Source organism: Aedes aegypti, chromosome 2 (assembly GCF_002204515.2).
Source record: "Aedes aegypti strain LVP_AGWG chromosome 2, AaegL5.0 Primary Assembly, whole genome shotgun sequence".
NCBI classification, from domain to species: domain Eukaryota; kingdom Metazoa; phylum Arthropoda; class Insecta; order Diptera; family Culicidae; genus Aedes; species Aedes aegypti.
The window spans coordinates 458,684,219-458,707,593 of record NC_035108.1 but is presented as its reverse complement, the minus strand read 5'-3'; the positions used below and the strand labels follow the sequence as shown (position 1 = coordinate 458,707,593).

The window sequence follows — 23,375 nt, the reverse complement described above, 5'->3', positions numbered from 1 at the left end:
ACCTTCATCGGTCCCGAAAGTAATGGAAACACTTGAAACATTATTCGGGAGCCCAGAGCGACTAGTTCAGTCGCTGCTCAACAAGGTGCGCAGTGTCCCTACTCCGAGAGCCGAAAGGCTTGAAACGTTGGTTAATTTCGGTCTCGTTGTCCAGAATCTTGTGGGCCACCTCAAAGCTGCCAATCAAGAAGCTCACCTCACCAATCCAACTTTGCTGCAGGAGCTGGTGGATAAGTTGCCTCCACACATTCGTTTAGATTGGGCTTTGTATAAAAAGAACTTTGGACGAGTCGATTTGGGGACGTTTTGCGACTATATGAGCGCTATCACGTCGGCCGCAAGTGACGTAGCTCACTTCACTGATTTTGACGGTGCTCGTTCCGGTGGGCATGAAAAACAGAGAAAGGAAAAGGTGGTGATCAATGCTCATGTTTCTGCCGAACCGCGGAAATTCGACCAGAAGGCGAAGAAGACGGAAAACCAGGAAAGACCCTGTTATGTCTGCCAGAGCATCAGGCATCGAATCAAGGACTGTAACAAGTTCAAGTCCTTGTCCATCGAAGAACGTATGAAGGTGGTAGAAACTCACCAACTTTGCATGGTTTGTTTGGTGCCGCATGGAAAGTGGTCCTGCAAATCAACACGCACCTGTGGAGTTGGAGATTGTACGAAGAGACATCATCCCTCGCTACACGTAGGTCAACAAACCCCCTCCGACTGTTCTGCAACAAGACAGAAATCCGAAGCCGTCATCAACATTCATCGTCGAATTGAAAGCTCTACAATATTCCGTATAGTACCAGTAGTATTGTACGGAAAGGAAGCAAAACTATCTACCTTTGCTTTCCTCGACGAAGGTTCATCGTCGACACTGATCGATAAGGAAGTTGCGGATTTGTTGAACCTCGAAGGCAAACTGCAACCATTGTGTTTGACTTGGACCTCTAAAGTTTCCCGTCACGAAGCTGGTTCCAGGATGGTTTCGCTGAGGATTTCGGAGCACGAAAGCAGCGAAAGTTTTCCTTTGATAGATGTTAGTACCGTCAGTCAATTGGATCTTCCCGTGCAAACTCTGCGATATGAAGAATTGTCTCGTCGATATTCGCATTTGGCTGGGCTACCGGTGGAAAGTTATGAGGACGCCGTTCCAAGAATCCTCATTGGGTTGGACAACATAAAGCTGTCGTTACCCCTCAAGATACGTGAAGGGCGGACACACGGACCGGTTGCCGCAAAAACCAGGTTGGGATGGACCGTTTTTGGGAGCACTGATGGCCGTAAGGTTGATTCGTGGGCCCCAGTTTTGCACATCTGCAAGAACACCAAAGAAGCTGACTTGCACGACCTAGTAAAAGGCTATTTCGCGATGGAGAATCTCGGAGTTTCCATTGCTTGTGGACCCGAAACAGAAGACGATCGCCGAGCGAAGGAGATTCTTCGACAAACGACTATCAAGCGTGCTGACGGTCACTATGAAACCGGATTGTTATGGCGGTACGATGTTGTGGAGTTGCCATCCAGCTATAATATGGCGGAACGTCGTTTGCTCTGCTTAGAGCGAAAGCTGCGGTCTAATCCGGAACTGCAAGCGGGCTTGGAAAAGCAGATTTCTGAATACCAGGCCAAAGGCTATGCCCACAAAGCAACGCCTCAGGAGTTGGCGGAAAGTGATCCGCAACGTACATGGTACCTTCCACTTGGGGTAGTGACAAACCCTCGCAAGCCAGGGAAGATACGCATCATTTGGGACGCAGCCGCAAAAGCGAATGGTGTGTCACTGAACGACGTACTGTTGAAGGGCCCGGACCTGTTAACATCGTTGCCGGCGGTTCTGTGTCGTTTTCGGCAACGAGAAGTTGCGATTGCAGGAGATATTCGGGAGATGTATCACCAGCTAAAAATTAAGAAGGAAGACTGCCAAGTTCAGCGCTTTCTCTACCGAAGTGACCCATCGAAAAAACCGGAAATCTTTGTAATGGATGTGGCGATCTTCGGGTCGACTTGCTCACCCTGCTCCGCCAATTTCGTGAAGAACACGAATGCACTGGAGTGGAAAGAAAAATTGCCAGAAGCTGCTGCAGCGGTGATAGATAACCACTATGTGGATGATTATCTCGACAGTCGAGATACAGAAACGGATATGGCAATACTGGCTTCGGATGTGCGGAAGGTTCAGGCAGAGGCAGGTTTCGAATTACGAAATTGGCGTTCCAACTCTAAGAAGGTATTGCAGGCCCTCGGAGAAGACGCAGCAATCTCAAGGAAGGATTTCAGCATCGACAAGGAAAGCCAGGTGGAACGCGTCCTTGGAATGGCATGGTTACCAGAAGAAGATGTATTTGTATACTTTGTCAAGATACCAAATGGTGGCGAGTGCTCAGGATCGGCAAGGGAGGTCACGAAGCGCAGTATTCTGAGGTTTGTCATGAGCGTCTTTGATCCACTTGGGTTGATATCAAACCTGCTTGTTCACGGTAAGGTGATAATCCAAGACCTTTGGAGAGCTCAAGTTGGGTGGGATGATGCTATTCCATCGAATATCCTGGAGAATTGGACCCGGTGGATCGAGCAACTCACCAAATTAGATCACCTTAGGATTCCACGGTGCTATTTTTCCGGATATAATCCGGATAGTTATCGGACGCTTCAGCTTCATGTTTTTGTGGATGCAAGTGAGTCTGCATTCGCTTGTGTCGCCTACTTTCGCATCATAGATCACGGTAAAACCATATTAAAATAAGATTGTCGCCACTTATTTCTACTCAGTGAATCTACTAGTCATTTTCCTAAGAGTTCCTAAGTATTCCCTACGTCGTATATGATAAAGATGTGCCTAGCTAGCTAATAGTGAGAGTGGTTACGGATCATTCTGGTTAGCAAAAGGCAAACTGAACGTCACCAATAGTATTAATGTCCACTTCGAATAGATTAATTATTTGAAATGGGCATCAATTCTATCAATGACGCAGAATGTCCGTTGGATCACATCCGAGATATTATTGCGTCTATGCCATATGAATTATGACGCGGCTTTAAGCAAAAAATGCCAAAATGTGATACCACCACTACAGGTTACGCCTTTGGTTTCCATCATATGGGCTAATGGATTATGCCCTCCCATCGCGGCAAGGTCGCATAACCAAGAGGAGGGAAAAACCCGCGAAATTAAATTTGGAGAATTTATATGTATATAGTACCTTGGAGAATTTATCGCAGTCAATTTCAGATTTTGTATTTTAAAAATGGTGTATTCATTATCGAATCGAGGTTCCACTAAAAATGTTTTAATGCGTTACTTTCAAGTTGGACATCTTTCTGGATTGCTTTTTGGTTTCAAATTTTGGATTGCCAATACAATATTAAATATTACTGATTCTATATTTTGTAATGGTTCAGAAAAGTCAGATTTAATGGCTGGAGAAGACTGTAAGTGGTGGTCGAACTACTCGAATCTGTCACAAGATAAGCAAATCCACTTTATTTAAAGGTTCAATACCTAATCTTACTTTTTTGATTCTCTTCCATTACAATTTTAGTGAATCCCAAGAGGAAGTAGAGATTCTGAAACAAAGCTAGAATTTCGGATAAAATCAGGATCTAAGAAAACAGTCGAAGACGAAAACAGAAAGTTTCCTCGGAAATCGATTCCGCAGATTCCAGTCTTACTACTTTTTCTAGATTTGTTTTGACATTGAACTTTGTTTAGTAGGTACTTTGAAGATGGTTTTAAATACTATTTTGCAATATTTTTTTAAAAAATTTCTCAACAATACAGATGGAATTTTATAAAAAATTCTGGAGTCATCCTAGATGAATTCACTGGATAAAATTCTTGGAGGACGCCGTATGAGAAGTTATTGCGGAATTCATAGAATTTTCATTGAAAAATTATCTTGACGAATCCTTGGTTTGAAGGAAGGAAGAAAAACATAATGAAGGCTTGACATTATGAGAAAGAACACGAGTCTCATGATGATCACGGAGTATTTTGGAAGAATACTAAAATAATCAGGTTGTTATTTTTCTTTTTTGCTCCCCAGAACTTGTTTCAGTGATTTCGGTCGATACTTTTTTGGGTCTCGTCCCAAAATTTCTTTATTCAATCATCCATTCCTTCAAATCTTATACATGAATTCTAGAAAAATTGCACAAAGAATCTCTGATAGAAAAATCTTTTCCTGAAGACGTGTGAAGCAAGTGCTGCAGAAAAATTGCTTGAAATCACTTATCTGACAAGATATTTCAGAAAAGATTTGTGAAAGAATTTCTGGAGAAATCTTGGAACTACAATAAAAAAACGGTGCTTGAAATCGGAAGAACAGGAAAAATTTCTAGAAACGACCCTGGTAGAATTTTAAAGACATGACCCTGGCTATATTCCTGAAGTACTCCCATGAAGATTTCTGGGCTAATCTAGAAGCACATTATTGGAGAAAAAACTCTAATACACGATCAAATAATTCAAAGAAATTCTGGAGAAGTTCCTTAAGAATTACTGCGCAAATCCCTACAACAATTTTGGCAATAATCATGTAAAAACACCTGGAGAAACTCTAAGAAGAAAAAAAAAAACTTAGAGGAATGACTTCCAGCGTTTTTATGAGCAATTTTTTAATGAATTCCAGGTAAGAATACACAGATGATTTCCTGTAGTACTCCCTGAGAAAAAATGGTGAGGGAATTTTAGAAGGGATTCGTTAATCAATCCCTTGAGAAATCACTGAAGGCATCATTGAAGTGATATTTAGGATTTTTAGATGAGTTTCTCGAGAGAAACTCCTTAAAGAATTGCCGGAGGAATTTCGGAGATAATTCTACTTTCAAGACTTTGGAGTAACTTTTCAAACAAATTCAGTACATTTTTTTAAAAGTATCTTCTAGATACCTGGTAATATTCCTAAAACAATTCACGGAGAAATTTTCGTAAAAAATATCTGGAACATCCCAGAAGGAGTCTTTTATGGAAGATTTGATGAAGAAATTACTAGAAAAACGCTAAAGTTTTTCAAAACATTGTTTCAGAAAGCACCGAAAAAATTCGAGAAAGAAATTCAGAAGATTTCCCAGATGATCCCTGCAAGTTTTCTTTTTCTTTTTGGCTGACTAAATACCTGATGTATGTTGTTAGAGAAAGCTCTAAAGAAACTCCTGAAGGAATATTTCAAAGCATTTCTGGAGGTACCGCTCGATGCGGTTCATGTGCAAATCGCTGGAAGAATTCTTGAGTAATCTCTAACGAAATTCAGAATGCATTCTTGATTTAATGTAAGGATCAATTCCTATATGATCTCCTGCAGTATTACCTGGTTTTGCTATAGGAATCACAGAAGCGATCCGTTCGAGTCCGTTTGACGCGTTCAAATGCCCAACCGAACTTACCTTTGTCTCTTCATCGGCGTTTTGTTGATTTCAGCAGTTGGGACCAGCTGCTCGCCGGGCCGTATCCACAAAATTGGACCATCGTTGGACAGTCGCGGATCCATCTGTACAATTGACAACTGTCCCCACGGCATGGCCTAGAATACAAAAAAAAACAAAACATTGTTAAGCTTATTCCATGATAACTATAGCCAAAGAACCAACCTTATTGAGGAAAGGATTCTGCTCGAGCCGCTTCAGCAGGTCGGGAAAATAGCCTCCGACTTCCTCGTGAACTTTTCCCACCAAACTGATTTGGTGGAGCGGTCCATACCGCACCGTTCCGTGCGAGTAGTTTTTGACGACCTGTTGCGAAACAAAACAACATCAGTAATAGAAACTTTCGTAGAGCAAGTAGGTAAATGGGGTAAGTGAAGGAAGGAGTTCTTGTCGATCTTCCTGGAACGAATTAAAAACAGTGGAATGATTCTTTGTGGAATTTTTTGAAAGAACTGCCGTAAGAATCATTGGAAGATCTTATATAGTGACAACTGGAGAAATCAGTGGAAGAATTAATCAAAAAATATCTGTAGTAAACTCTGAAATAGCCTCTGGAAATATTTTCTCCTTGTAAAAATAAGAAGCGTTCGAGAGGACTCTCATAACTACTTATTCATTTTAACTGGAAGTATTTATATCTGTCAAGATAAGCAACACATATTAGAGTTTAAAGGTATTTGCTCACCTTACTAGTGATTTTAGTATTTTATTTTTTTGCAAAAGTGAAGTTTTAAAGTTCAATTTGTAGTTTTAAACATACTTTAATAATCCCTCCCCTAAATTTAATATAAAAATTGTAGTACTTATTTACGGTTATAACTTCTATCAAATAACTTACCTGCTCATTGTACTGAAACATGGTGCACGTTTCGATGTCCGAATTCCTGCCCAACACACCCGCCTTCACCGTCAGATTGGCATAGTTCTCTGCCATGTGCTCCAACAGGTCCGGCAGATATTCAGCCGCATTATGTACGATTCCCATGACGTGATCGGCATAGCCATCTTCGTCCTCGCTAAAACACACCTCGAAGAATTCGTTCACCAGTTCTTCCATCTCGGTCTCCGACAGGACACTAATTTCGTCCTGATACATGTGAACGACTGATGCGCCACCATTCGGGTGCACCTCTATCCGCATAAACCGACCATACTTGAGGTGATCCAGCCCCTTTCGGTGACAGTTCATGTCCCGGTTGGCCGTTGCTATCCTTGAGCACGGTTCCACTGGCATCACACTGCTCAAAGGAGTTTCCACCTTGTCTCGTTTGCACTGAATCCCGATATTGGCCCGCTTGATTTTGGATCGCTTGTAGCAACGTGAACACTCCCTGTCCCTGCTGCTACTACTACTCTTGTGCACCGAAGTGGACGAAGATGAACTGGAAAGCTTGCTGCTACTGCAACTACTTCCAAGCTGAGACGACGATTTGTGACCATGATGGTCGTGGGAGGCACTTTTCTCAACGATTGGTTCCTGTTTGATGGTCAATGTCGCGGAACCGCCATTGACGAGTTTTTCCGGGGTCATTACAACGTCGGAGGAAAGAAGTTCTTTCTTCACCACAGTTGACTTATCGTCCACGTTTTTGGGCGATTCGATCTTGATCAAAATGTTTGAGTTCTTATTACTAGTTAAGTTAGTTGTACTGCCGATAGCACTGGTGTTGCTGCCATTACTACTGGTGGTGCTGCTTATGCTGCTAGTGCTGGTGCTGACGGGGCCATTGCCTTCGCCAAAGTTCAGTGTCCGCGACACGTCGTCGCGGGATTTCTCCGGTTTCAGTGGTTTATACTCCTTCTTGATGAAAACGTCTTGTTTCTTGATCGAGCCGCCATCGCTATTACTACGCTCCAGATTCAACAGCAAATTGATGGGCGATATTGGGGTTCCGGTTGCGGCGGCAGCTACAGCGGCTACCGCCGGGGCCGGCACTCCTCCGGGACTGCTGAGCAGCGCCACGGAGTTCGTCTCGATCGAGAGTTCTTGTTTGATTTGGACCGGAAAGTCCACCGGAACGGCGATTTTTTCCGGTCGGTCCACCTTGTGCTGCACATGGTGGTGGTGTTGGTTCTCTTTGTTCTGGATTGATGAGTTTGCTGATTTGTCTCTTGATGTGGCCGTCGAGCTCGAATGGACGGTTGAGCTGCTGCTGCTGACCGCGCTGCTGTGATCACTCGAGTGGCGACGCTTTTTGTAGTCCTGTAAAAGGAGAGATTGTTCAGTACGGGAGTATGATGTGTTTTATTGTGTGTAATTACTTTTTCTCGATCTCGGTCCTTGTCCTTGCTTTTCTTCTTCTTGTGACTCCGGGACGGTTCTGTAAATAAGAAAGTTAAAAATTAGAGGAGTGTTTGCTGCAGTAGTTAACTACCTATTTCAATGAAATATCGTTTAGTAAATGTACAATAGCTTTTCATCGCAGATTATCAACAGTATCGATCGAGAGCTTGTCTGAAGCTAACAAATGAATCTAAATGAATCGCTAAGCTTGCTAAAAATCCGGGATAATCCCCGAAAACAAATTTTTTTTTTTTTTTTTTTGGTAGCGATAGGGGTAGTACTGGCACTCTTAATCTGCCCTAAGCTCCTTCCCAGCATTTGCTTTTATAAGCCTCTATTGCGTTCATCACACAGACGTTCCTAAGCAATGTTGCTCAAATGGTCACTGTGTACCCTAGCAGCAATCAGCCCTTACCGTAGTTTTGCAGTCTAGTACTTTAGACTACTATCAAACTATGATAAGGCCCGAAATGCTACTAGAGTGGTTAAAGTGAAGAACGAAATAGTTTTATTAAAAGGTCCTCATTCCCCATTTCATTTCATTATTCACTATCGTCACTTTTATTTTCGACACTATCACGTATTTCACCAATTATCACTCATCAACTTTCGTAATACACTTCAGATATACTTTCCATTATATCACTTTACACATCACACCATTTTCATATAAATTCATTGTTATTAGCATTTACCATCTGTTAGCATTACTAAGTAATTAAAAATATTCAATTTAAATGTTTCATTATTTTTGTTGCTGTAAAGTCATTACTATTCAAACTACAATTTAGCACTATCAACAAAGTTACAGTACAACAAAATCACTTCGATCCATTTTTCTGCACTCGCTGTCATTATTAACACTTTTATCATGCATGTTTGAAGAACTATGCAATAATGTTTATATTCAGAGAAATGATTGCAAAATGTATTATGGCCTTTATTAAATTAGTAGAGTTCACATCATTATGCATGATCATTATTATATTTCTAACAAAACTATCAGAATCACTTCCAATTTAATTTTCAAATTTTCATCACCATAGATTTTATTATAAACACACCATTAGCACCAACACAATCACTAAATTTAATAGCAACAAGTGTTACGCGCAGTTCCACCAAACACCCATTCTTATGTTGCATTATAAAACGATTGATCACACGTTAGCTTCGAAACTTAACAACCATTACTGATTAGTACAAAGGATGCTACAGCTCGTGGTAAACGAACTGAACCATCAACAACCAGCACTGGTTTATAAGTAACTAATGAGCCCTGGCGGTCCCTCCGTTCGAAGAGGACTTGATAATATGCCGAAACATATTAACAGATCCTCCGCCTGAATCCAGCCGTTTCATGATAAATCATGAACCGTTAGAGGTGTGCCAAAGTATTGGGAAGGTGATATGTTTCACAGACGGGTATTATTATGGTGCACCTTCTACTTTGGCACCGTCAAACCCTGTGATCGTGGCCAGGGCCAGGGTAAGGATAATCCCCGAAAACAAATTCTAAATATAATAATCTCCGATGAAAATTCTAAGGGATACCTAAAAAATTCCTGCAGCAGAGAACTCGTGGAGGGATCTCTGAAGGAACTTCTAGATTCGTAAAATCTGAAAGGTAAAAATTGCTGGAATAATGATTGAAAAAGTATCATACAAAATACCTGGCTGGTAAAGTTTAAGTGTTTTGAAAAAGAGATCCAAATTAGACTTATCAGGAACTAAAATGGGACCAAATAGCGAACAGGTAATGTTCCAAAATAGTAATAAACATTCACCAGAGGCTATTTTAAGAATTTTTTTGACATTACGCCTGTTTTGTGAATTAAAATTGCTTTTCGTTCAGTGCATAACACATTTATGTCACACATACCACTGAATTCCAAATAAAATTAGTTATTAGTAGAGAAGCTCAAGCGGATGGCCGCGTTTTATTTTCCTCTTCCGTATTGAGCCGAATTTCGAATACAGTCCACTTTGTTTCCGCTACAACGCCGATTATTTTTCATGATTTGTTCCAGAAGTTTCAACAGAATTCAGGTGTTAAAAGTATTACTCCCAAAATGCCTTCAGGAATTGATCCAGCGATTGTTCTAAGAACTTTCGAGGAAATTCCTCATTGGCGTAACTAAGGGAAGAGTGTGGGAAAATATCCAAGGTATTGTTTTAGGACTGCTCCAAAAATTTAACCAGCAAATTTTACTCTAAGGATACCTTTAGAAATTGCTCCAGAGATGTAATGCGTAATGTCAAAGCTTATCGCCAAACAGAAAACATAATTAATCGATGAATGTCTGAAAGAAATAATAAGAGAATCTCAAAGAGAACTTTCGGTGCTCTTCCAGTAAAAATTACTGGACAAATGATTGCCCGCCCCCGCGGGAGCAAGCAACAAGATTGAAGGATCAATCACTATTCTACTGGAGATATCAGTGGACTAACGGATTTTCTGGAGCAAATTCTGGAGGAAATTCGTCTAAACAAACTTTGGTAAATCACTAGAGGAATTTCACCGCTAGTACCTGGGATGCATCAGGAATCTGGAGGAGTCTCTGAATGTATCCCTGAACAAATATCTGGAAAATTCTCCAACTATTCGTTGAACAAGTATTTGAGATTGGGAAATCTCCACTGGAAGGAATTCCTTAAGAAAGTTTAGAATAGTCTCGTAGGAATCCCTGGATCCTAAAGAATTCACTACAGTGAGAAAAAGGGATGAAATGACTTTAGAGACCATAAAGAAGATTTCCCGAAATAATCCCGTGTAGAATTTCTGCACAAATTCCTAAATAATTCTTCCACCAGAAATTTTGTTTAAGGAAATGCCCGTGGATGGAAAAATTGCTGGAAATTTTGCGTAATAAGTTCTGGAGAAAGTCGTGTATGATTTCTTCCAATTTTCAATTTAAAAATCCCTATTTCTTCAAAAACTTTGGAATAACACAGGAAGAAACAGGTGGAGGAATTACTTGAACAAATTCTAAAGGAAATCCCTGAAGGAAGCCTTGGGAGAATTCCTGGGGATTTTTTTTAGAGCGAACTCAATGGACATTACGCGTATCTGTCAAAGGCTACAAACTCTAGTAGAATTGAATGGTATGATACTAAAATCGTTATTTTCATTTGTTTATAGGAATTCTACTAACAGCATTATGTAATTTTAAGATAAGTAGTTGAACTAATGCATGATACTTGAAACGATTCTATATCAATGTCAACTGATTGAACACTTGTAAATTTGAAAGTGATGAGACATATTATACCACTCGTCAACTTCAAATTATGATCGGTTACAATTATTCCTCCTCAGCGCAAACCACCCATTACAATGATTTACATTCGGGTTAACGGTATCCCGCATCGACTGCTTCCTCCAGAACTGCCCTTTCCTCGCATCCAAAACAAAGGGAATCGACAGTCCACCACGCGAAGTGTGCCCTTACAAGAGTGTGGAAAATTTTCTATCATGACTCAATCCGCCTCCACCCGCCTGCGATCGAACAAATTTCTGTCTGTCTGTCTCTTTCTCACCCTTTTGGGAAGCATCAGCATTACTTTTCCCATCAAAGTCTTCATACGTGCAAAGCCTCACGAACGACGAGCCTTTCCCTATCTCGTGCTCTCGAACAGCATCGAAGAACCGAGCTGACTGACTACACTACGCTAAGCCGCGCCGCATGGTGCCGCACAGAATGGATATGGATAGAGTACACAACGCCGAGCATATATCGCTTCCCATCTAGCGACCGAACAGTGATGGACAAGGTTTCAGCACCCACAGCCGCTTCTTGTTTTCTTCTTCACGTCCTCACTGGGACAAAGTCTGCTTCTCAGCTTAGTGTCCAAAGAGCACTTCCACAGTTATTAACTGAGAGCTTTTATCGCAGCGAGATAATTAGCAGCGGTTGAAATCATAAAATCAGTAAAATTCTAACAGCCTGTCGAGACCTGCTCGACGTCGATACCAAAGACGAGTAGATGAAATGAAAAGCAAACTCCGATAAAAAGGATCACATTTACATAACGCAATTGCATCATCCGTCTAGGAACGAATAGGCATTTAGGTCTGCGCTCGAGATAAGAAAACACGCCCACGCGTGAGCCGAATGCGCATAAGAAAGCATAGGTTAAGATTTTATCTCTGTTTATCCTTCAGAAATTATACGATTAGATCCTTTAAGAGGAAAATAACCATGATCATTTTACAAATTTTCAAACCTAGTTTTTTTGCTCAAAATCAAAGCAATGTTCATTAAAATCTATCATTGTATTGCCCTTGCTATTTGTAATGCGATGATAGATTTTCATGAAAGTTTATTTAAATTTGATCGAAAAAACTGGTTTTTAAGTTTTGATGATTGCTGATGATTGGATGAAGGATTCTTGAGCCTTAAGCGTTACAAATGTTGCGCAATTTTATCACTTGGCACCTCGTCTTATTTGAAGAGGCTCTTCGGATCTGGCGGAGAAAAACAATGAACACAACGATAATTTAGGAGTTCTACCAGGTTCGAAAGGGACATAGTATATAAGCATAAAACAAATAAAATTTAGCCCCTTCAAGGACGAATACACTACCAACAAATTTCCAAGTAAAATCAATAATACGTTTGTAAATCCCTGGACCAACGATGGAAATCTAGTGATCATGATAAAATCCAAAGAGCATCGCAGTTGTTCTTTATCATGCGATCATAGCAACAACGATACATCCTTTGTCGCTAAGCAATCACAACAAAATACGCTCCGTGAATAATGCATCGTTCGACCTGTTAGAGAGCGATGAATTGTTCGCTTAAGCTTAAGTTTTATTTTTTTGAAGATTCCCAAGTAACCATAAGCACTAATAATAAGCCCTTGATCAGCATCATAGATGCGTACATGCATTATAATAGCAGCACAAATGCTTAAACACCTTATAACAGCACTTCCGCTGCATAGAAACCCTATTACAGCATCATTAATGCTTTTAAGCTTGATGCATACAGGCATTAAATAAGCACTATATTGGCTTTATATTCGAATACAGGGCATGTTTAAATGCCATCCAGTGTTTTGACAGATATACCACGTGCTTTGTGTTTGCATATAGTGGTAAGAGGGAGTCAAACATAAATCTTCTCACTACTACAATTGCAGGTTTTATGACGAGGAAAAGTGATGGTTTAAATTGGTCACTTTTCTTTCCAATACTATTCATCTTATGTGGCCGTAGGAGCAAAGGAGCAGGACAACAACTCAACAATACGGGTGTCGCAGGTTCGAGACGCAAAATGAGGAATTTCATCATCATAAAACGAGGATCAAAATATGGCAATTGCAAGTCCTCAAAAGGATGAAAACTACCAAAACGAATATGTCTGATACAGAGAAGTACTATCTAAATCATCTTATTACATTTTTTGCATACTATTTAGAGGTTTCCGTTTTCATTCATTCATTTATTTACCTCGTGTACCAGTTGCTTGGCCGCATACGCGAAAGCTCTCTGGCGGCTGCGTACGCGAAAGCCTAAAATATTCCACCTAAAAACCTGGCGAAATCAACTGACGTTTCTTACGTGGTCTTATATCAGCATTAGTGGTGCAGAGAAGCACGGTTATATCTTGGCACTATAATGGCACGTTATTTCGCCTTTTCTGGCATTATAATAGCATTATATGCGTATATAAAACTGACATGCATCAAATGGTTACCCTATATGCGCATATAATGCTGTTACCGTGCCGCATTATCGTGCTTACTGGTTAGTTGGGTTGTTAAGCTTTTATTTCGTGATTTGCCTTTTGGTAAGCGTTATCTGGTTCCATAATCAATGGGTCATGAAGTGAGCTTCAAAAAATGGTCAAAATGTGTTCTGATTCAAGTTAATCGTGAGTTGTTACAATGTCAGACAAACTGTTTGTCCCGCGACAACCAGTACATCGGATCATTCATATATTTGTGATGCATTAGACGAGTGAAGTGTTGAAATCATGCGTCCTCAAGACAAACGGCCCTCTTAGACTGCTCAAATACTGTGTTGTTTGTCGCTAGAGTTGACTTTTTTCCATCTTTGCACTGGACTTAAAAGGGATATGGAAATTTCCACTCAGCATCATTTCAGTTTTACAGGCGTCGCGTCAGCATGTGCACTGCACAGGTGGCATCTCGTTCATCCAGACCACCAACAATATGTACTACTTATCAATGACAAATTAATAATTCATTCACTTAACAACCATTAGAAGTATCACTGTTATCAATAGTTTGCTACGTAATATACATTCATCAAAATAGTTGTTAAAATTGCAAATTAAATGAAATATGCATTTTGTGGCGACGCGCGATCTTAGTACTTTGTTTTCCTCGCGCATTGCTGCGTGACACTTTATCCCACGCTACACGTTGCTGGCTGTGACGAGAAACCCAACGTGTGCACTTTCATCGGGAAACGGGCTGCCCGGTATCGTACACGCAATGCTGCCAATGTGGTAGAGAGCTTTTCGAACTATAAATGCCAGTGTGTGAGTAGCCAAAGCGTCAACTCCGGCCAGTGCACATCTTGCTATAGCAAGCAACCAACCAAGTCGATCAGTGTGAGAACGCAGATGGGAATGACAAGAGAGAAGTCAATCCACGAGAGAGATTCCTTCTGCTTGCTCTCTTTTTGCCTTCGCGCCGTCAGCAATCGGCATCACCACGCGTGAAGCGCAGGTGTGTCTCAGGCAGTGGAAGATAACCTAAACTAACCTCACTTTTGCATATAGTTTGTCCCAGAAAGTATAGGAACGACTTTACAAGACTGCCATTTCGACACTAATGCAGATAAAAATCTGATTTTCACACATTTCATTCCTTTAATTATCAAAAGTAGATGTAGGATTTAGAACGATTTTTTTCGCTACCTGTTTGTTGTTGGGGCCCACTCACATATTTCATAACGCTGAAGGGGTGGGTGGGTATCTTCAAGTTGTTACAAGTCATACAAAATTCGGAAAATATTCTTACAAAATGCGTTATGACGGGGTGGGTGGGTGTTGAAAATGGCCATTTTTGGCGTTATGAAATTTGTGAATAAACTTTTGGTGTTACATTTCTGGAAGCTCTTCATGAGTTTTGCACAAATCGCGTTATTACTGAGCGACTTTGTTCTATGAAATTTGTGCTGGGTCATTAAGTACGTACAATAAAAATCGAGTATTTTACACGATACTAACTGTTTTGGTTCATTCCTATGTAAAGATTTGGTGACCATTAGTCACAGTTTTGAATTACAAGATTAGTTAGAAACCAGTGCCCGATATCTTAATTTTGATATTGTAAATGATTGACCATTTACAGATTTCAACCTCAAATTTGAGGCTTAATGACATCTCATCCCGACAGCTCCTACCGTAGTAAAATTTGCCAAGGAGATCAAAAAAGATTTCCATACTAATTTGAAATAGTTCCAGGGCACGGAAAATGTTGAAACTATGAGTTCTGTTTCAATTTTTAATGTAGATTCAGAATATATAAAAGCTAAATACCCATATACAACTCTATTGATAAATTTAACTGAACAGCCCGATTATTAATGAAAATATGCAATGTTTTGATTCTATTGAAAGGCTAAGTAAAAATACATATTCCAGAATGATGATTACGCTCTTCTTACGAAAAACTTGGCATGACATGACAAAAAAAAAAAGATAAAGTTAAGTAAGCGATGCACAGGTGGATAATTAGGTCACGCGACGCTTCTGATAATTATACATCAATAGTGTAACCTGTAGAGTTAAGATGACTTTTGTACATTTGACACGAAATAAACTATAAGTTCAAAGCTCACTCCAGGGTTCATATTTATTCGAAACTGCACTTCGATCCGAATAAATGATGGGATTTTCCGCTTACTCTAGAATTGCAAATTTGAGCAGTTCTAATACTGTTGTTCAACAACGGCGCCGACCAAGTCCTTACATACAGTTGGGATGGGGCAGGAATGTTAATGTGTAATGTGTGTTGCTTCTAGAGACCTAGAATAGCTCTGCATCTCCACGGGAAGGGCGTTGATTAGTGAGGGAGGAAAGAGATCTGTAAGTCATCTTAGGTCGATGATGCGACCCATGAATGAGGAGGAGTTGTACTACTCTTACTTTAAAAAAGTTTTGCATTTTTTATTTGTGTCTCGTGGTGAGAAGATATTGGAAGAAGATGCAGGAACCATTTCAGAGTGTCTGCTCATTTATAGAAATGAAATTCCCTGATAATTACAGGTTTTTCCAAGCGTTTCAAAATATTTTCTGGTTCAATTCTCCAAAATACATAAATGATTGACGAATAGTTAATTTGTACATAATTTAAAATGTATTTTCAATTAAACTAGTTCGCTCTATTCGAACTTAAGAGATAAAATCTTTTCCTTTAAAATTGGATTCATGTATATGGACATCAGCGACGTACCCAGAATGTTTCTTTGGAAGGCGTTCCGAAGATCTGTTCAGGAGGTTTTTTTTGTGATTTCTTCATAAGTTTGGTTCTTCCAAGAATTTCGTTTTTACAACCTGGAATTTATCTGAAAATGATCACTGCGGAGATTCCATCAGGATTCCTTTCGAAGACCGTTTCAGTTTCATTTTTGAAGGAAATCTCAAGTTTTCGAAAAATTTGTCCATTGATTTTTTCATCGATTTCCCTAGGACTTCCTCTAACATTCCCATTTAGAACATCTACAAAAATTCCAAATTCCTGCGCTTTTTTATTTATTTATTTTTTTAATGTTCCAAGGCTCTCGGTCAACTAGTGAGTGATTTTCGATAGCGATCATTTTGAACCGTTGACGATCGCCATTGCGGGACAAAAATCTATGAGGAAGTTGTAACACTGGTCGCACGAGCAGATTCTATTGACAAGAAAAGTAATCGCCTATCTGGATGCGTGGGAAATTTCTATACAGAAACGATCAAGAAAATAACATATAATTAATTGCAGTACATACACGGATAAAAAACTGATCCCCAAATTATGATTTACAAATCATGAAATTCATAAAATGGTTAGGTCATAATATCAGGATCACAAATCATGGTTCCTGGAGGCATAATCATGATTCTTCATAAGCGTAACATCCAGGGTGAAAACACTAAGGGTGCACTTTGCTTCAAGTAATTCGTATCGATCTTCTATAATTCAAGATGACGAAGTGGTTGAGTTGTGTAGTACGCGGCTCTCAATCGGAAGGTTCCTGGTTCGATTTTCAGTGTATGTTTTTTTTTATTTTGTCGGATGCGCGACTCAGCTTTTTTGGCATTTGAATTATGATTCCGAGCAACCAGTTACAAAAACCAAACACGTGTGTTGCGTTACGGCAATCTGACTCATGATATCATGAGTCCAAATCATGGTGTATTTTCATAAGATGAAAACACGCTGGAATCATGGTTCATAATCTTGTTTTTAGATTCTGATTTCTACCCGTGTAGTTTAGAGAAAGCATGCTTTCAAATAAGGGTCTCTGTAGAAAATTACTGAAGTCTTTCAACAAAATTCCAGTCATTTATACAGTTTATTTGTAGAAAACTTTTTTATTTGTAGAAAACTTTGAAAAACAAAAATTTGCGTCGAATTTCTAAAGAATATCCTTGTTGAGTTCTAAGTATGCTTTGACGAATTCCTTCGAGGATCTATCTCTAATAGAACTCCTGAATTCTTTATGAATATTTTCTAAGCAATTTATCTAAAAGAACTGTACAAAATTTCGTTTTTCTAAATAATGTCCTACAAAACTTTTTGAAGAAATTTGGACAGAGTCCCTGAAGAAATTTATGTATGAATGATTGGAGCAACAACTGTAATAATTGCTATAGTACTGGTTGGTGTGGAAACTTGTTTGAAGTTTTGAAGAATTCTTGGAGGTTAGGAAATTTTATTTGAAAAGTTTAATGGAAATCCCTCGGATTTATTTAGGAATTTTTGGATAACATTAGTATATGTTTCAAAGAATTATGTCCGAAAGATTTTTTGAGCAATTTCTGAGAGTTATCGTGGATGTTTTTTTATGAATCCTTATGAAAAATGAAAAAAGAATCTAGGAAATTGTAGGAATTATTGTACATTTTTGGGAAAAATTTAAAAGCTCAAGAATTAATTATTATAGAGGAACGCCTGTAGGACCAAATTCCTTAGAATTCTTCTAAGCATTCCTTAAAAAAATGCTGCTGGCATCTCTGAACGAGTACCTGGAAATATTCCAAAAGGAATCTCTGGAGAAATCACTAGAATTGCATAAGCGTTTCATGAGATCAGAGAAAAATATTATTCGGAACTTATGGAATAGTCGCGTAAGTCTCTGAAACTTTCTCTGGAGTCTCTAAAATTCAAGACAAAAAAGTGACTCTAGAGACCATTTTAAATGAAAACCTAAAAAAAAAAATCAGATGCTTGCTTTGATACTGACCAAGATTCTAAAAAGAGACCTGTTTATCTGAGACAGGCTTTTTTCGTACCTAGGAACTGTACTTGCCTTTACCAACTTGACAATCTAAAGTTTTGCTTCCTTGCCTAAATATGTTCTATACTGAATAAACATCTCAAAAAAGAAAACAGGATGAACAATATTGAATAGTGTTGAATAGCGAAATAGATAGAGATAGAATTCATTTTTTTAATCTTTAAATTTTAACCATGTATTATAATGATTAAAAATAATTTCCATGATTGTGATCGGAATTCCCTGAGAATTGCAGGTTTTTTCCAGATTAAATGATATTCCCTGAGAATTCCAGGTTTTCCAGATTTTTCCAAACTGGAAGCAGGAGATAAAAGCTTCCATAAAAATTCCGCAAGACGCCTTTCATAACCAATTACTTTAGAGAGTCGACCAGGAATTCTTCGAAAGATTCTTACAAAAAAATCTCAACAAAGTCCCATGTCCTCCAAGAAGTCACCCATTGGTTCTTTCATCGATTTTCCTAATACTTACTCATACTCTTCCGTTAAGGACATGTTCAACAATTTAATCAGCTATTTCTCCAGAGATGTCTCTAAGGTATCGATCGTGATTGTTTTATATTGCTTTTTGTTATCGCTACATTCGTCATGCGACTCAAAGTTAAAGAAAATCTGTAGAAGATTTTAGCATATATGATGAAATGAGTAGGTAGATAGGCGTCGCAAGAGAGGGACAAGTTTTAAATTAATTTGATGGTGAAAAGTGGGCCATCGGCAAACAAGTAAGAAACAAAGCGTCCTGTATTTTTCTTAACTTCTCTATTGGAGAAGGGTTGGTTGAAAGCTGTGGGCTTTGCTACCAACTCAGGCAAAATACAGGATGCTTAAATGTGCTCATATACTGCCTAATCAACGTACGGATCTATCGATCGATAACTGAATCCACAATATCTCGAGTAACATTTCAAAAGGGCCAATACTCAGATCGTTGATTCTGAGAAAATTCGATGTGAATATTGTTCACCACATTTTCAATTCCTATTTCTAAATATTCAAATCAATCAATGGGATTTCGTGCTCGTCGAGTGACGATTTACTATTACTACACGTTAAGGTGAAACTCCTTTGAATCCACTAAAAACTGTATAAAAGTAGTGGTACACAAAAAATATTCTCCTATTTGTTGGTAATAGTGAAATTATAATTGATAAGACGTTGTTGCCAGTAATCACTACTTCAATTTGAATCTTTCCCCCTACGACTAAATAAGATTGTCTGATGTCGTACGTAATCATCAACATATCTGACAGCCCTGCAAGCGAGCAGTCAGCGTAAAATTAGAAAAATAAAAAAAAAGCGAAATGCTGTGATCGAGTGATTGTTTTTAGCACGGTTTAGTGAAATTTTAAGTTGTTTGCATCAGAAATTAACTAGTAATTGTTCTTAAATTAACAAGTAGTGAAAGTAAACTGTGTTGGAGGTTCTACGTTTAGCGAAAGTGGTAAAATTCGGCAATAGTGTTCTGATGTCTCGTTAGCAATTTGGGAGTGGATTTAATGTAGGTAAGTGAATCAATTTGAAAAATAATGTGGACTTCCAGAAATGTGTTTGTATATGTGAGGAAGCCATCTTCACTGCCATGACAGGGATTCCTTCCTATATGTCCTTAATAATCGATTTTTTTTTCTGAAAACTGCTACAAATGTAGAAATAAAATAAGTTGAAATGCTTGGCCCATTGGCATTGGCCTTTTTTACAGGCCATCTTGCAATTTGTTAACGTGCCTTGGGCCAAGGCTAGGACCTTTTGGTTTTCAACGAATGAGCAAGAGAGAGTCATTGGCCTCTCTCCATGCTAAGGCTAATGAAAGTTTACGAAAATTTTCGATTGTTAAGCCCTCTTGAAGAAATAGATCCTATCATTGTCCATGCAGGGGACCTATAAATTTTAAAAATTTGTAAAAAAAGCAATTAATGGCCTTTTTAAAAATCGGGTTTATAACGGTATGATTTATGATTATGTTCACACTTAAATTATTTTACGGATCCTTGTGAAATCTCAACAGCTGAACAGTTCGGTAAAATAAATTAACGGAGTACGGGAATTTTTTATAGTATTCGGTAAAAATTCACCAGAATCTGTTGAAATTCGACGGAATTACGGTGAGATGCTATCGAATCCTGTCAAAACCAAATTTTCATTTTAAAATTTCCGCTTTTTCCCCGGTATAATATTCAAAGTTGTCCCGGTTTTCAATTATGCTAATAGGACAGATCTTATTCTTGGCACTTTTGATTCACTTTGACAAGGGTTTGTTTTGAATACTACTAAACCCATACTTATCAAAATTATGCCCCTTTAGTGCATTTTACTACCGAGACAGACAATGCATTTCAAAATTTCAGACAATTTGACCGACAAAAATCCCAGATATCATAGTAATTTATCAAAGTACCACAGAAGTTTTTTACTCTAATTTAAAATATTTAAATTCCTAATCTTTCGATTTTTTTCTCCATAAAAATGAAGATTTCTCTAGAGCAAAACATTTTAAGGTAAGGATGAACCGAAGCTTAAAACATAGAAGAATGTATCTCACCTTACTTAGTTAATTCCTAGTCGATTAGTCAAGTTAATTAGTGACATGTTGACAGCTCTTATAAATAAAGGATTGATTGCAAAAATATCCGAGTTTATTTTGGGTTCATTTATAATATTCACTATGTAAAGACAATTTCAATCATGGAAGAGATCTCCATAGTTTTCCTTAAATAATTCTAGAACGAACTCTTGGGACACACCGTAGATGAATACTTATAAAGTAATTCATCCAAAAATGGCTTGAAGGGTATCCATAAAATCGACGTAGGAACTCTTGAAGGAATCTTTTGGCGTTACATGGAAATCCCGATAAACTAATAACGGCAAAAACTCTACCATTGATAGCACTGCGAAACACATTTTTGTCTCAAGCATCAAAATACCTCTATTTACTTAATTAAGGGTTGCTGAACCCATTGCCGTTTTCAAAAATATCAGAGCAGTTAATCTCTAGTTTTTGAGTATCTAGTTCTAGTATCTGGATATAAATAGAAAGCGTTGTGTTTGGATGGGCATCTAATTATTCCGAAAGAGGTGCACTTTGCGAAAAAGGACCACGTGATTAATGAGCTGAAATCGAATTCAGGTTAACTTCTGCGTCCCCTCATGGCGTAGGGGTAACGCGCCCTAACTAGAGATCAGGGAGTCGTGAGTTCGATTCTCATTGAGAAGACGTGTAACTTTTTCGCAAAACTTCACACCAATTTGTCCATTTAATCCAATTGCAAAGTATATGTAATATCTAGCTTTTCGGTAGTTGTTGGATTAGTTCCTAGGAAAATTCTCAGCGTAATTCCATTAGAAATTACTGGAGGTTTGTAGCAATAGAGTGCAATGATTTCTTAGAGTTAATTATGGAGAAAGTCCTCTAGTCATTTTAGTTCGAAAAGACTTTCCATTAAAAATAGAGCATGTTCAGATACTTGCATTAACATGCGACCAAGTCGCAAAAAGGAAACCTATTATCAGCTAAAATGTATCCCTGGGACCTTCATCAATTTCAAGTTTTATTATTTGTCGAATTCAGCGTCGTGCCAAGATGTTGGTAAGCTGATAAAAACTCGGCTCAAATGTTAGAACCAGATTGGCCATCAGTCCTCACGATTAGCCGACAGGATCCTACTCTTTTGAACCTTTTAAAAACCTTCGCACCTCAGCCGAAATCTTCCAAGAGCAGAAGAAATATCGCAATATATGATATATTTATACACTGTCGTCCATCACTGTACTTCGGAATCTACTTGCGGGATGATCGGTTGTCGAGAATCGTGTGTATGTTTACTGTTTGATACAGTTTCACACTACATAGGTATAGCTAGCTATACCTCTGTAGGATCGCGCGAGTTCTCTTTCCCGCCATGCCCCGTACATTCGCGCAAACCTCTATCTATCTATTCTTCCAGAAGCGGTCTACGACGTCACATCGCCGTCATCACGTCTTGGTAAAACGATTTCAGTTCTCGCGTTGCATCGCATATCGCTGCCGGTTGGCGTTGAGCGTCTTTGCGCCGGAGTTCGTCTAAGGTAGAAGCACTGGTTTTTGGCCGTGGCGCCATTTGTAGCCATAGAGTATTACACACTGTTTTACAAAACAAATTCACATGAATCTTTTCGTAATTAACAGACAACATTCACAACATGAAGCAACATTCATATAATATCCAAATGTATTCAATAAGTAATAGAAATCATTGCTTTAATTACTTTACACCAATGGGGTATTTCCATTTTGCTACTCTCAGAAGAAATCGTGATTGGCCAGTTAGGAACCAGAGTGATTAAAAATATGGCCGAAACGGTTTTCATGGCCTATATTGACCAACGCGATTTTCAATGCGAAAAACAGTTCCTGATGAACTTCGATATTTTAGTGGATATGTAAGTAATAATTCAATTTTAGTACAATACCATTTGATTCCAGTTAGAATTTTGTTGGAATTTTTAAAGTGCTAAATTTGACTTTATAATTTAGCAGAAACTGTTACTGCTTAGTTTCGATATTCGATTTACGTAATATAGGCTAAAAGTATACATTTAACGTATTTGCAGAACCCACATAGAGATGACTTTCATTAGGCTGGCCAAAACCGATGTTTTTACCCTACTGTCGTCGTCTATCTATATAGATTCTATATGTTGTCTATATGTATACAGGTCGTTGTCGACGTGATGCGTATTTGAACGCGGTGTTACGTGACATTCTGGGGAGGATGGCATTTGACATTTCTGACCAACTATGGGTGCATGGGTTTCCGGCGTTGTTCAGCCAGTATCTAGTAGTAAGAAAATGCTTTTCAAATGTCCGCCCTAGTCCGTCACCTGACGAGAGATGGTATCTGCAGATGATTTATTGCCGGTTTGTTTTTGCCATTACCGGATCATGCCTTGTTTAGCCAGCGGCCTGCAGGATTTTACGTTTAGTGCCATGATTCATTACTTTCTTCGTTGGAAGAGGTTTAATTGACGGTAACACTTGGGGTGCTTATATAGAAGCATTTTGAGAAATGGTAGAATGGATTGTATTGGAGTTGGGCGCAAGCTAAGATTAATTAGTAGGTGTCTACTATTATGATCATTTTACTAGATTGAAAATCGGCAACCGGGAGTCAGATTTTTTTTTGACATTAGATCCCACAAAAGGGGACTAGGA

At 38.8% G+C, this 23,375-nt stretch overlaps 1 protein-coding gene across 1 annotated transcript in view; it reads right to left on the bottom strand.

Moving 5' to 3' along the window:
• Positions 1-23,375, bottom strand: part of LOC5565916 — a 74,904-nt gene that overhangs the window by 11,492 nt on the left and 40,037 nt on the right. Inside the window, exons 2-5 of the mRNA XM_001650222.2 lie at positions 7,681-7,739; positions 6,257-7,621; positions 5,584-5,724; positions 5,380-5,516 (exon numbers count right to left, since the gene is read on the bottom strand). Coding sequence (XP_001650272.2) covers positions 5,380-5,516; positions 5,584-5,724; positions 6,257-7,621; positions 7,681-7,739 — 1,702 coding nt within the window. The remainder of the gene's footprint in view (positions 1-5,379; positions 5,517-5,583; positions 5,725-6,256; positions 7,622-7,680; positions 7,740-23,375) is intronic.